Here is a 14,325-nt window from a genome sequence, read left to right on the forward strand (position 1 = left end):
TTACCTTCTTCCTCCATCCCTAGATAACAATTTTCCTCCATCCCAAGATTACCATCTTCCTCCATCCCTAGATTACCTTTTTCCTCCATCCCAAAATTAACATCTTCCTCCATCCCTAGATTACCCTTTTCCTCCATCCCTAGATTACCATCTTCCTCCATCCCTGTCATGTCTGTGTTCATGTTTTTGTTTGGCCATGTGCTGTTTTGTTTTTTGGACACTTCCTTAGTTCCTGGTTTCACTTCCTGGTTTTGTTTGTCACCATAGCAACCATTAGTTTCACCTGTTCCACGTTTGGACTCACACACACCTGTCTCACGTTTTCACAGTCATGTCATGCACCTGTTCACAGTTAGTCACGCACCTGTTTTCACTTTTCATGTCACTATATAGGCTTTTCTGTTTCTGTTGTTCGTCCTGGCGACATCACCCATTCATGCCATGTCCACAGTTCCTTGTCACGTTAGTTCTTGTTTCATCTCTTGTCACGTAAGTTTTTGTTTGTTTAATGTTCATAGTTCTCCGCCATTGTGCGCGCCTTTTGTTTTCCTAGTCAAGTTTTTTACCTCCGCTGTGAGCGCTTTTTGTTTATACCTTTTTGTTTGAGTTATATTAATAATTAAACTATGTCTTTACCTGCACGCCACGTCCGTTCCATTTCTTTTGCACCACGGGAGAGCAAACCACGCCAAAGACCAAGTTATGACAATCCCTAGATTACCTTCTTTCTCCATCCCCAGATTAGCAATTTCCTCCATCTCTCAATTACCCTCTTCCTCCATCCCTAGATAACAATTGTCCTCCATCCCAAGATTACCATCTTCCTCCATCCCTATATTACCATTTTCCTCCATCCCAAGATTAACATCTTCCTCCATCCCTAGATTACCCTTTTCCTCCATCTCTAGATTACCATTTTCCTCCATCCCTAGATTACCTTCTTTCTCCATCCTCAGATTAGCAATTTCCTCCATCTCTCAATTACCTTCTTCCTCCATCCCTAGATAACAATTTTCCTCCATCCCAAGATTACCATCTTCCTCCATCCCTAGATTACCTTTTTCCTCCATCCCAGGATTACCATCTTCCTCCATCCCTAGATTACCTTCTTTCTCCATCCCCAGATTAGCAATTTCCTCCATCTCTCAATTACCCTCTTCCTCCATCCCTAGATAACAATTTTCCTCCATCCCAAGATTACCATCTTCCTCCATCCCTAGATTACCATTTTCCTCCATCCCAAGATTAACATCTTCCTCCATCCCTAGATTACCCTTTTCCTCCATCCCTAGATTACCATCTTCCTCCATCCCTAGATTACCTTCTTTCTCCATCCCCAGATTAGCAATTTCCTCCATCTCTCAATTACCCTCTTCCTCCATCCCTAGATAACAATTTTCCTCCATCCCAAGATTACCATCTTCCTCCATCCCTAGATTACCATTTTCCTCCATCCCAAGATTAACATCTTCCTCCATCCCTAGATTACCTTTTTCCTCCATCCCTAGATTACCATTTTCCTCCATCCCTAGATTACCTTCTTTCTCCATCCCCAGATTAGCAATTTCCTCCATCTCTCGATTACCCTCTTCCTCCATCCCTAGATAAAAATGTTCCTCCATTCCAAGATTACCATCTCCCTCCATCCCGAGATTACCATTTTCCTCTATCCCTAGACTACCTTTATCCTCCATCCCTAGATTACCTTTATCCTCCATGTTTAGATTACCGTCTTCCTCCATCTCTAGATTACCTTCTTCCTCCTTTCCCAAATAACAATTTCCCTCCATCCATAGATAACCATCTTCCTACCATCTTCCTCCATCCCTAAACTTCCCTCTTCCTCCATTCCTAGATAACAATTTCCCTCCATCCCTAGATTACCATCTTCCTCCATCTCTCGATTCCCATTTTCCTCCATCCCTAGATTACCACCTTCCTCCATCCCTAGATTACCTTCTTCCTCCATCCCTATACAACAATTTCTCTCCATCCCTAGAATACCCTCTTCCTCCATCCCTAGATTACATCATACAGTTAATAACAGATAAATATGAATGAAGAACCGTCACAAATAAGAATTGTGATTTATTCCAAAATATATTTTAATAAACACGTACTGTAATAACTAATATGTGCAAGGCTAATAAGATAATAGTGCAGTTTTTTGTTTGTTTACTAACATTTATTTAATTGTATTATTATTTTAAACAACAATGCTTGATATTGTATTACTATTTTTAATAACAGTTATTTATGTGTTCTTCTTTTGGGGTGTTTGACGCCCAATTAATCAACTGGTGACACTTTCTGGACGTGTACTTACTGTACTTACTGTCCGTCCCGGGCGGAGGTTGATTTCCATAGCAAGCGGCTGCTTGTGGCCAATTAGTCCTCAAGAACCAGACGGCAGTCGGGACGAGGTCACCTTTTTAGTGACCCAGGTGTATTTTTGCACTTGCACTAAATCTTATTATGTGGCAATTGGAGCGAGGGAAACCGTTACTGTACATACTGTACCGCGGTCGAAGAGAATCATGTTGTAGTTATGGAGTACATAACCAGAATACGTGTAGGACTGTGATTCAAGTGAATGATATCGGAAACCGGAGCGGGTTGTATCGCATTATTTTGCATCAAACTGTAGTCGATGGTGTACATTTCATTGTGATAGAAGTGAACAGCGTCTTACTGTAGTCGGAGCCAACTGTATCGTATTATTGGAAGTAGGGGTGTCAAAAAAAAATATTGATTTTCGAATGAATCGCGATTATTATGTGTTATGATTGAAAAAAGAAAAAAATATCAATAAAACATTTTTTTATATTTTATTATTAATTTTTACCCCAAATCTGTCCTCTCCAGCCACTTTAGTAGATGTTTTGGGGGGAATTTTATCAAGCGATATTGTTTTTCTTTAAAATAATATGGACATTTATTGGAGCTATGTATCTATTTTATGGCGGATTGAAGTTAGTAATCGAACTGGCACTCAATGTTGTTAGAAAAGCAATGATTTTGAATCAGGAATCCATTCTGAATCCCCAATAATTGAATCGTATCGAATCATATAAAGATTAACTAAATGATAAATGGGTTATACTTGTATAGCGCTTTTCTACCTTCAAGGTACTCAAAGCGCTTTGACACTATTTCCACATTCACCCATTCACACACACATTCACACACTGATGGCGGGAGCTGCCATGCAAGGCGCTAACCAGCAGCCATCAGGAGCAAGGGTGAAGTGTCTTGCCCAAGGACACAACGGACGTGACAGCCCTAATTGTCAGTGTACGGATACATATAAATTATCAAATGGTGTCAGAGCACATATTTTCATTCTTTTTACAAAATTGTATTATTTATTCTTCATCCGCGTAATTTTAATTTTAATTTTAATTTTAATTTTAATTTTAATTTTAATTTTAGTTTTAATTTTAATGTAAAATTAAATTTAAATGTAAATGTTTAATGTGAATTATAATTTGTAATTTGTAATTTGTAATTTTAATTTTTAATTTTTAATTTTTAATTTTTAATTTTTAATTTTTAATTTTTAATTTTTAATTTTTAGATTTTTAAATTTTAAATATTTAATTTTTAATTTTTAATTTTTAATTTTTAATTTTTAATTTTTAATTTTTAATTTTTAATTTTTAATTTTTAATTTTTAATTTTTAATTTTTAATTTTTAATTTTTAATTTTATAATTTTTTAAAATATATATTTAATTTTTATTTTGTAATATTTTTATTATTTTGTCTGCTCAATCTGTATTGTATTTATTTTCCTTTTTGGGAGTTTTTACTATTTTTTGTTTTGTTTTACTGTTGCAGATATTTTGGATATCAATCATCAAATTCTGTTTTTTTTAAGTTCACGAAGACTTTATGTGCAATTTTGGAGAGCAAATCATAGATACATTTTGAAAAGAAGGTCAATCAATCAATCAATCAATGTTTATTTATGTAGCCCTAAATTACGTCACATTACTTAATAAGAGTGAAAAAAAAAAATCATTTCACATCTGAATCACGATTCTCATTCATTCCGTTTCTTAATCGATTCATCATTTTCAAAAATCGATTTATTTTTTTAATTTACGAAGAATACATTTCTTTAAATACGTTTTTAGGCCATTTCCTTGCCAGCATAACAATGTTTTCTAACCTGTTGTAAAAGATATATATATATATAATTAACATTCCAAATAATACATTGCAAGAATCAGTTTGAATCGATTCTGAATCCTTCGGTGCCCAAAGATTCACACCACAACTAACCAGCTGTTTTTCCCAAAAGACTTTCTAATTACAATAAAAATGTGTTCATTTTGGTGGATGCGCTTCATCATCATGCAAAACAACACAACTTCCTGTTTAATCACAATGCACTTCCTGTTTAATCACAACACACTTCCTGTTTGTATTGTTGACAAGTTGTCACGGACATCATATCCAGTCTTGTACTTCCAAGCAGCATTTAAGTGTTTACTCCGCGTAATTACTCTGTCAGACACACGCACACACACACACACACGCACACACACACACACACACACACACACACACACACACACACACACACACACTAATAAACAAGCCTGAGGCTTTATAATCTGACTCCATGCTGCTAATGAACATTGTCATTTTGATTATAGCCATTTATCCTTGACACACAAACACACACACACAAACACACACACACGTACACACACACACACACACACACACACACACACACACACACACACACACACACACACACACACACACACACACACACACACACACACACACACACACACACACACACACACACACACACACACACACACGCACACACACACGCTTGACTCGTAATTCTCACTCAGTTAAGCGCCATACGCGTTAATTCCGCAAGTGTGGCTTGGCATTGTCTTGCTGAAATAAGCAGGGGCGTCCATGATAACGTTGCATTGGATGTCAACATATGTCGCTCCAAAAGCTGTATGTACCTTTCAGCATTAATGGCGCCTTCACAGATGTGTAAGTTACCCATGTCTTGGCCACTAATACACCCCCATACCATCACACATGCTGCCTTTTGAACAATCCGGATGGTTCTTATTCTCTTTGGTCCACAGTTTCCAAAAACTTGAAATGTGGACTAGTCAGACCACGGAACACTTTTCCATTTTGCGTCAGTCCATCTTAAAATGAGCTCTGGGCCCAGCGAAGCGTTTCTGGGTGTTGTTGATAAATGGCCGTGGCTTTGCATAGTAGAGTTTTAGCTTGCACTTGCAGATGTAGCGACCGACTGTAGTTACTGACGGTGGTTTTCTGAAGTGTGGTGATATCCTTTACTCACTGATGTGGCTTTTTGACGCAGTACCGCCTGAGGGATCCAAGGTGCGTAATATCATGGCTTACGTGCAGTGATTTCTCCAGATTCTCTCAACCTTTTGATGATTTTACGGAGCGTAGATGGTGAAATCCCTAAATTCCTTGCAATAGCTGGTTGAGAAATGTTGTTCTTAAACTGTTCAACAATTTGCTCAGGCATTTGTTGACAAAGTGGTGACCCTCGCCCCATCCTTGTTTGTGAACGACTGAGCATTTGCATGGAAGCTGCTTTTATACCCAATCATGGCACCCACCTGTTCCCAATTAGCCTGTTCACCTGTGGGACGTTCCAAATAAGTCTTTGATGAGCGTTCCTCAACTTTCTCAGTCTTTTTTGCCACGTGTGCCAGCTTTTTTGAAACACGTTGCTGGGATCAAATTCCAAATGAGCTAATATAATGGCTACATCACGAAGAGGGCAGCGGTTTCAAAAGCCCGAGGGGTTCCTCGCTACTCGCTTCCAGCCATTTATCAACAACACCCGGAAAATAAAAATGAAGTTTCTCAGTTCGAATATGGAATATCTTGTCTTTGCAGTCTATTCAATTGAATATAAGTTGAAAAGGATTTGCAAATCATTGTGTTCTGTTTTTATTGACCATTTACACACCGTGACCACTTCACTGCTTTTGGGCTTTGTACATATATATATATATATATATATATATGTGTGAGGGTATCCAAAAAGCGTGTGTTGGGAGGTGAGAGAAAGGTGAGCGTGAGAGTGGAGAAGGTGTGAGAATAAACAGGATTAAAAGCGTGACAGAGACAATAAAAAAAAAGAGATGAAAAGAGGATATCAAGGAAAACATTCTGCCCGCAGGTGGAAGAAGAGAATACGTTTACTCGTCTGGAAGATGTGTGTGTTTGCATGTGTGTGTGTGTGTGTGTGTGTGTGTGTGTGTGTGTGTGTGTGTGTGTGTGTGTGTGTGTGCAGGTAAGATAAGATCTGGACTGCAGGCTCAAGCACGAGAGGACAAAGAAATGAGGACCATAACGACACAGATTGTCGTCTTTCCAAGACTCGCTGAGCGAGACTAAAGTCCGGAGACTCCACATGTTGATGGATGGTGGACTAAACTCGTGAGCAGAGGATTGTGTCTCTTTAGTGAGCAGAATTAGGAGTGCATTCAGTCTCCCCTCAACATGTGCTGATGGTCAGAAAGTGCACACTATATATACACACACAAGGATCATGTGGCGCACGCGGTGTGATCGATCAGGACCGGTCACGGTTCTCCCGTGAGCACGTGCAAACTCCAGAATGTTAACGTGTAAAAAAACCAAAAACATTCTGCAATATCCTTTTATAACTGCTGGATGACTAAAAACAATAACACTGATGCATTTTATTGTCTGCTGGATTTTTTTATATATTTTAATTTGTGTTGATATTTTTAATTTAGGACTTATTGTGAAATATCTCCTATATGAAACTATACTTCTTTAATGTGCATTTTCTTGCGTTTGGATCATTCCAGACTAGGGATGTCCGATAATGGCTTTTTGCCGATATCCGATATTGTCCAACTCTTTAATTACCGATACCGATATCAACCGATATCAACCGATATATACAGTCGTGGAATTAACACATTATTATGCCTAATTTGGACAACCAGGTATGGTGAAGATACGGTACTTTAAAAAAAAAATAATTATAAAATAAAATAAAATAAATAAATTAAAAACATTTTCTTGAATAAAAAAGAAAGTAAAACACTATAAAAACAGTTACATAGAAACTAGTAATGAATTAACTGTTAAAGGTTAGTACTATTAGTGGAGCAGCAGCACGCACAATCATGTGTGCTTACGGACTGTATCCCTTGCAGACTGTATTGATATATATTGATATATAATGTAGGAAGCAGAATATTAATAACAGAAAGAAACAACCCTTTTGTGTGAATGAGGAGGGAGGTTTTTTGGGTTGGTGCATTAATTGTAAGTGTATCTTGTGTTTTTTATGTTGATTTAATAAAAAAAAAAAAAAAAAAAAAAAAAAAAACGATACCGATAATAAAAAAAACGATACCGATAATGTCCGATATTACATTTTAACGCATTTATCGGCCGATAATATCGGCAGGCCGATATTATCGGACATCCCTATTCCAGACACATTTTTAGTCATTTATTTGTTTATCTTTTCATTTGTATCTTGTTAAAAAAACAATGTGACTGCTCGTGAGTTTGACCCAGGAAGAGGACTATTTGAAAATGTCAATCAAACGAAACCCAACATGAAAAAAAACAAGTTTTGCATTTGAGAGGAAGGCAACACAAAATAAACGTGTTTACTGATTCCTGCAGGACCGCAATCTACAACATCTAAAAGCAGTGAAGTTGTCACGTTGTGTAAATGGTAAATAAAAAGAGAATACAATGATTTGCAAATCCTTTTCAACTTATATTCAATTGAATAGACTGCAAAGGACAAGATATTTCATATTCGAACTGAGAAACGTCATTTTTATTTTCCGGGTGTTGTTGATAAATGGCTGGAAGCGAGTAGCGAGGAACCCTCGAGCTTTTGAAACGGCTGCCCTCTTCATGATGTAGTTATTATATTAGCTCATTTGGAATTTGATGCCTGCATAATGTTTCAAAAAAAGCTGGCACAAGTGGCAAAAAAGATAGAGAACGTTGAGGAATGTAACTGCTTATAGTTTCAACCTGAAACATGCTCTTGGATAACAATGACCGAAAAAGGAACACTACATTGGTAGTACAAGTTAAGTACTTGTATGAAATAATCTCAGCAGCTTCTCCATATTTTCATGGATACATGTTCTGATACTATTTAACGTTATCGACTCATTTTGTTTCCGTATGGTTCAGACGACCCGCGCCACGCTCCGACTGCTTAACCAAATTAGCTGGCAACAGGCTACGCGGTCCGTCATGTTTTTGATGATTTCTTTCTTTAATTTGATCAATTTGATCCACTCCTTCTAGGCACTGTCCGTCACACTCACTTTCTTCCCTCCCTCGCTTAGAAAAAAACAACAACATAGTCCATCTGGCGCTACAAGCCAATGCTAGCCGTAAGCTAATGCTTGCCGACACCTTAAATCTAAACAATTATCTGAAAGATCACACCAATCCATATAATACAAAAAAATGTATGTATTAATTTCCACACTATTAATTAATTAACGTTCGTATTTATTTTTTTTATAAAGTATTTAATAATTAATCAATGACTTAATTAATGCATTTATTTATTCATTCATTTTTAATTTTTAATTTTTACTTTTTTTTATGTATTTATATTTTTATTTATTTATTTATGTATTTTTTAAAAAATATATACATACATTTATTAATTACTTTATTTCTTTTTTATTCATTCATTCATTATTTATTTATTCATTTATTTTTCATTCGTTTTTTATTTATTTATTTATTCATGTATTTATTATCATTTGTTCTTTATTAATTAATTAATAATGAATTACTCAATTTAAATATTTATTCATTCATTAATTTTTTTATTTTTTTAGTCATACATTTTTTCATTCATTTATTTTTTTATTTATGTATGTATTTATTATTGTATTTTTTTATTTAGGTATTTTTTAAAATGTATTTATAAATGTATTAATTACTTTATTTATTTATTCATTCATTCATTTTTTTATTCATTCATTTGTTTTTCATTCATTTTTTATTTATTCATTCATGTACGTATTATTATTTTTCTTTATTAATTAATTAATGATTAATTACTCAATTTAAATATTTATTAATTCATTTTTTTTAAGTTCATTAATTTTTTAATTCATGTATTTATATATTTATCTATGTATGTATTATTATTTTGTATTTATTAATTAATTAATTAATTAATTAATTAATTAATTACTTTATTTATTAATTAATTTTTTTATTCATTTTGTTGATTTATTTATGCATTCATTTTTCATTCATTTATCCATTTATGTATTGACTGATTGATTGATTGATTGATTGATTGATTGATTATTTAAGTATGGAGTAGAAGAGTGAATAAAAGTGTGTTTACTTCCTGTGTAGCGATGGCGAGCATCATGGTATAATAGTGTGTTTACTTCCTGTGTAGCGATGGCGAGCGTCACGGTATATAAGTGTTTACTTCCTGTGTAGCGATGGCGAGCATCATGGTATATAAGTGTTTACTTCCTGTGTAGCGATGGCGAGCATCATGGTATATAAGTGTTTACTTCCTGTGTAGCGATGGCGAGCATCATGGTATATAAGTGTTTACTTCCTGTGTAGCGATGGCGAGCATCATGGTATATAAGTGTTTACTTCCTGTGTAGCGATGGCGAGCATCACGGTATATAAGTGTTTACTTCCTGTGTAGCGATGGCGAGCATCATGGTATATAAGTGTTTACTTCCTGTGTAGCGATGGCGAGCATCACGGTATATAAGTGTTTACTTCCTGTGTAGCGATGGCAAGCATCATGGTATATAAGTGTTTACTTCCTGTGTAGCGATGGCGAGCATCACGGTATATAAGTGTTTACTTCCTGTGTAGCGATGGCGAGCATCACGGTATATAAGTGTTTACTTCCTGTGCAGCGATGGCGAGCATCACGGTATATAAGTGTTTACTTCCTGTGTAGCGATGGCGAGCATCATGGTATATAAGTGTTTACTTCCTGTGTAGCGATGGCGAGCATCATGGTATATAAGTGTTTACTTCCTGTGTAGCGATGGCGAGCGTCACGGTATATAAGTGTTTACTTCCTGTGCAGCGATGGCGAGCATCATGGTATATAAGTGTTTACTTCCTGTGCAGCGATGGCGAGCATCATGGTATATAAGTGTTTACTTCCTGTGCAGCGATGGCGAGCATCATGGTATATAAGTGTTTACTTCCTGTGTAGCGATGGCGAGCATCATTGTATATAAGTGTTTACTTCCTGTGTAGCGATGGCGAGCATCATGGTATAATAGTGTGTTTACTTCCTGTGTAGCGATGGCGAGCGTCACGGTATATAAGTGTTTACTTCCTGCGTAGCGATGGCGAGCATCATGGTATATAAGTGTTTACTTCCTGTGTAGCGATGGCGAGCATCATGGTATATAAGTGTTTACTTCCTGTGTAGCGATGGCGAGCATCACGGTATATAAGTGTTTACTTCCTGTGTAGCGATGGCGAGCATCACGGTATATAAGTGTTTACTTCCTGTGTAGCGATGGCAAGCATCATGGTATATAAGTGTTTACTTCCTGTGTAGCGATGGCGAGCATCACGGTATATAAGTGTTTACTTCCTGTGTAGCGATGGCGAGCATCACGGTATATAAGTGTTTACTTCCTGTGCAGCGATGGCGAGCATCACGGTATATAAGTGTTTACTTCCTGTGTAGCGATGGCGAGCATCATGGTATATAAGTGTTTACTTCCTGTGTAGCGATGGCGAGCATCATGGTATATAAGTGTTTACTTCCTGTGTAGCGATGGCGAGCGTCACGGTATATAAGTGTTTACTTCCTGTGCAGCGATGGCGAGCATCATGGTATATAAGTGTTTACTTCCTGTGCAGCGATGGCGAGCATCATGGGCCCGTGGGGTGCAATAAGAGTCCCAAAGCGGCCATGTTGGCGGCGCCACAATAACCTGTAATCAGGGCGTGTGTCGCAGGGATAAATGTCCCCCTGGAAGCCTCTAATCAAGATGGACTGGGCGGGAAGCGTGTAATGGCGCTCGGCGTGATGATTACAATAATCTCCATCTTTAGGATGGATTTCAAACCTCCCTGAGCTTTATTTACGTGGCCACTCTTGCTAGCACAGATGCTAACTTTCAGACAACACGCTATGTTGCTGTTAGTTAGCATGTTTCATATTCACTAAATAACAGGACGTGCTAGCAATTGTAACTACTTATTAGTCGCACGAAAGTTGTATTATTTTTTGGATTTTGGGGAATTAATATTATTATTATAGTTATAATAATAAATAATAATGACAAAAATCATAGTAATTAATATATTATATATAATATAATTAGATGTAATATATTATGATTAAAGACTACTACTACTAATAATAATAATAATAATAATAATAATAGTCATTGATTACGATAATTATACTAGTAATACTGCTTCTACTACTGCTTCCACTTTTAATAATACTACTACTAATAATAATAATAACAACAATGAACAATAATAACAACAATAATTATGATAATAATAATATTAACAAAGAATAATATTAACAATAATAATATAAATTAAAAATAAAGAAATAATAATGATAACATTAATTATAATACTACTACTACTAATAATAATAATAATGATACCAGCAAAAATAACAATGAATAATAATAATAATCATTATTATTATTTTTATCATTATCATTATAACAATAATAATAATAATAATAATAATAATAATAATAAAAAGAAGAAGAAGAAAAAGAAGAAGAAGAAAAAGAAGAAGAAGAAGAAGAATGATTATAACAATGACTATAATAATAGTGATGATAATAATTAATAAAAAAATGCAATAATAATAATAATAATACAAAATAACAATAATAATAATAATGATAATAGTAATAATAACAAAAATAATAAAAAATAAATTTTATGATGACAATAATAACAATGAATAATAATAACAATAATAACAAAATCAATAATAGTAATACTAATAACTATTAATAATAACAATAATAATAATGACAATTAATAATAATAATTATAATAATAATAACACTAATAATAATAATAATAACAATAATAATAATAATAATAATAATAATAACAATAACAATAATATGAATGAATAATAATATTAATAATAATATTTGTTTTAATAAAAATAATAATAATAATAATAATAGCAATGACAATATTAATACTAGTGATAATGACAATGAATACTACTACTAATAATAATTATAATAATTATAATAACACTACACACACACACACACACACACACACACACACACACACCATCTATCACTTAGCCACTTTACTCCGGACTCAAAATGCTGCTAACTGTTTTAACTGTTTACACTGTTTACATTGCACTTTGCACTCCCATCTGAATACTTGAATACTTACGTTGCAATACTGTATATACAATAGATAGATATTATAGATATTCTGGAAATATCTTCTTCCCCTGTATATTTTTCCCCCCCCTCATGCGACTGTTTAAATTGTTGTCTTTTTTATTCTTCTTTTACACTTTATATTTATAGACACCGTGGATGTGAGAGGAACGTAATTTCGTCCACCTGTATGTCCTGTACAAACAGTTGTTTGACAATAAAGCTGACTTTGACTTTGACTTTGACTTATTACTACTACTACTACTACTACTATTAATAATAATAATAATAATTATTATTATTATTATTATTATTATTATAATAGTAATATCTAATAATAATAATAATAATAATGATAATAATAATAATAATAATAATAATAATACAAATACTAATTATGATATTAATTATAATAATATTAATAATAACACTAATAACGATAATAATAATAACGATAATAATAATAATAATAATAATAATAATAATAATAATAATAATAATAATAATACGTAGCAAAGGAGCAGAATGAGTATGCTATGAAGTTCAAGAGGTGTGTTTCTTCCCTGGCAGGACACGGAGGTGGTGAACACGGCCATCCTGACGGGCCGGCGGGTGACGCTGCCTGTCAAGCTGGTCGCCGTGGAGACGGACGGACAGGTGAGGGAGGTGGACGACCTGCTAACGTGCCGCTCTACCGACGTGGACGTGCTCAAGGTGAGCCGAGACTCGCTCTCCTTCAAAGTTGTCCCCAGTGTTGACAGATGTTGAAACCTCTGGCACTTTGCTGATGGCTGACAAGGTTTTAGGTCACTGACACAAACACAAACGTGACACTCATCTTCCATTGTCCACAACCGCTTGTGTCCACAACCGCTTCTTTCCACCTCAGTCAGTCAGCAGGGCGTCAACAGAAACGTCTTCCCAGAAAGTTTTCGCTGACAAAAAGGGCGTAAAACAAAAAAAATACAAATACAAAAAATAAAATAAAACTTATAAGTAGAGTTGTCCGATAATATCGGTCTGCCGATATTATCGGCCGATAAATGCGTTAAAATATAATATCGGAAATGATTGGTATCTGTTTTTTTTATTATCAGTATCATTTTTTATTTTTATTTTATTTTATTTATTTATTTATTTTTTATTAAATCCACATAAAAAACACAAGATACACTTACAATTAGTGCACCAACCCAAAAAACCTCCCTCCCCCATTTACACTCATTCACACAAAAGGGTTGTTTCTTTCTGTTATTAATATTCTGCTTCCTACATTATATATCAATATATATCAATACAGTCTGCAAGGGATACAGTCCGTAAGCACACATGATTGTGCGTGCTGCTGCTCCACTAATAGTACTAACCTTTAACAGTTAATTTGACTAATTTTCATTAATTACTAGTTTCTATGTAACTGTTTTTATATTGTTTTACTTTCTTTTTTATTCAAGAAAATGTTTTTAATTTATTTATCTTATTTTATTTGATTCATTTTTTTTTAAAAAGGACCTTATCTTCACCATACCTGGTTGTCCAAATTAGGCATAATAATGTGTTAATTCCAAGACTGCATATATCGGTTGATATCGGTATCGGTAATTAAAGAGTTGGACAATATCGGCATATCGGATATCGGCAAAAAGCCATTATTGGACATCCCTACTTATAAGTATTAAATATATCTGAAGATAATCTTGAGATTTACATTTTTTAAAAATTTGGACATTTTTTCCAACACTTTTATGAATAGGACTCTTTTTGATCCCTACGAATTTTAGTGTGATTTTTTAAAAAACTTATAATTGATGGATATATGGAGATTTAAGCATTACATTTATTTTTTATTTTTTAAATGACTTATTTTC

At 34.5% G+C, this 14,325-nt stretch overlaps 1 protein-coding gene across 1 annotated transcript in view; it reads left to right on the forward strand.

The window, feature by feature from the left end:
• Positions 1–14,325, forward strand: part of si:dkey-215k6.1 (transmembrane protein 132C) — a 97,574-nt gene that overhangs the window by 43,881 nt on the left and 39,368 nt on the right. The window contains exon 3 of the mRNA XM_062024379.1: positions 13,028–13,171. Coding sequence (XP_061880363.1) covers positions 13,028–13,171 — 144 coding nt within the window. The remainder of the gene's footprint in view (positions 1–13,027; positions 13,172–14,325) is intronic.

This window comes from Entelurus aequoreus, linkage group LG17 (genome assembly GCF_033978785.1).
Source record: "Entelurus aequoreus isolate RoL-2023_Sb linkage group LG17, RoL_Eaeq_v1.1, whole genome shotgun sequence".
Taxonomy (NCBI): domain Eukaryota; kingdom Metazoa; phylum Chordata; class Actinopteri; order Syngnathiformes; family Syngnathidae; genus Entelurus; species Entelurus aequoreus.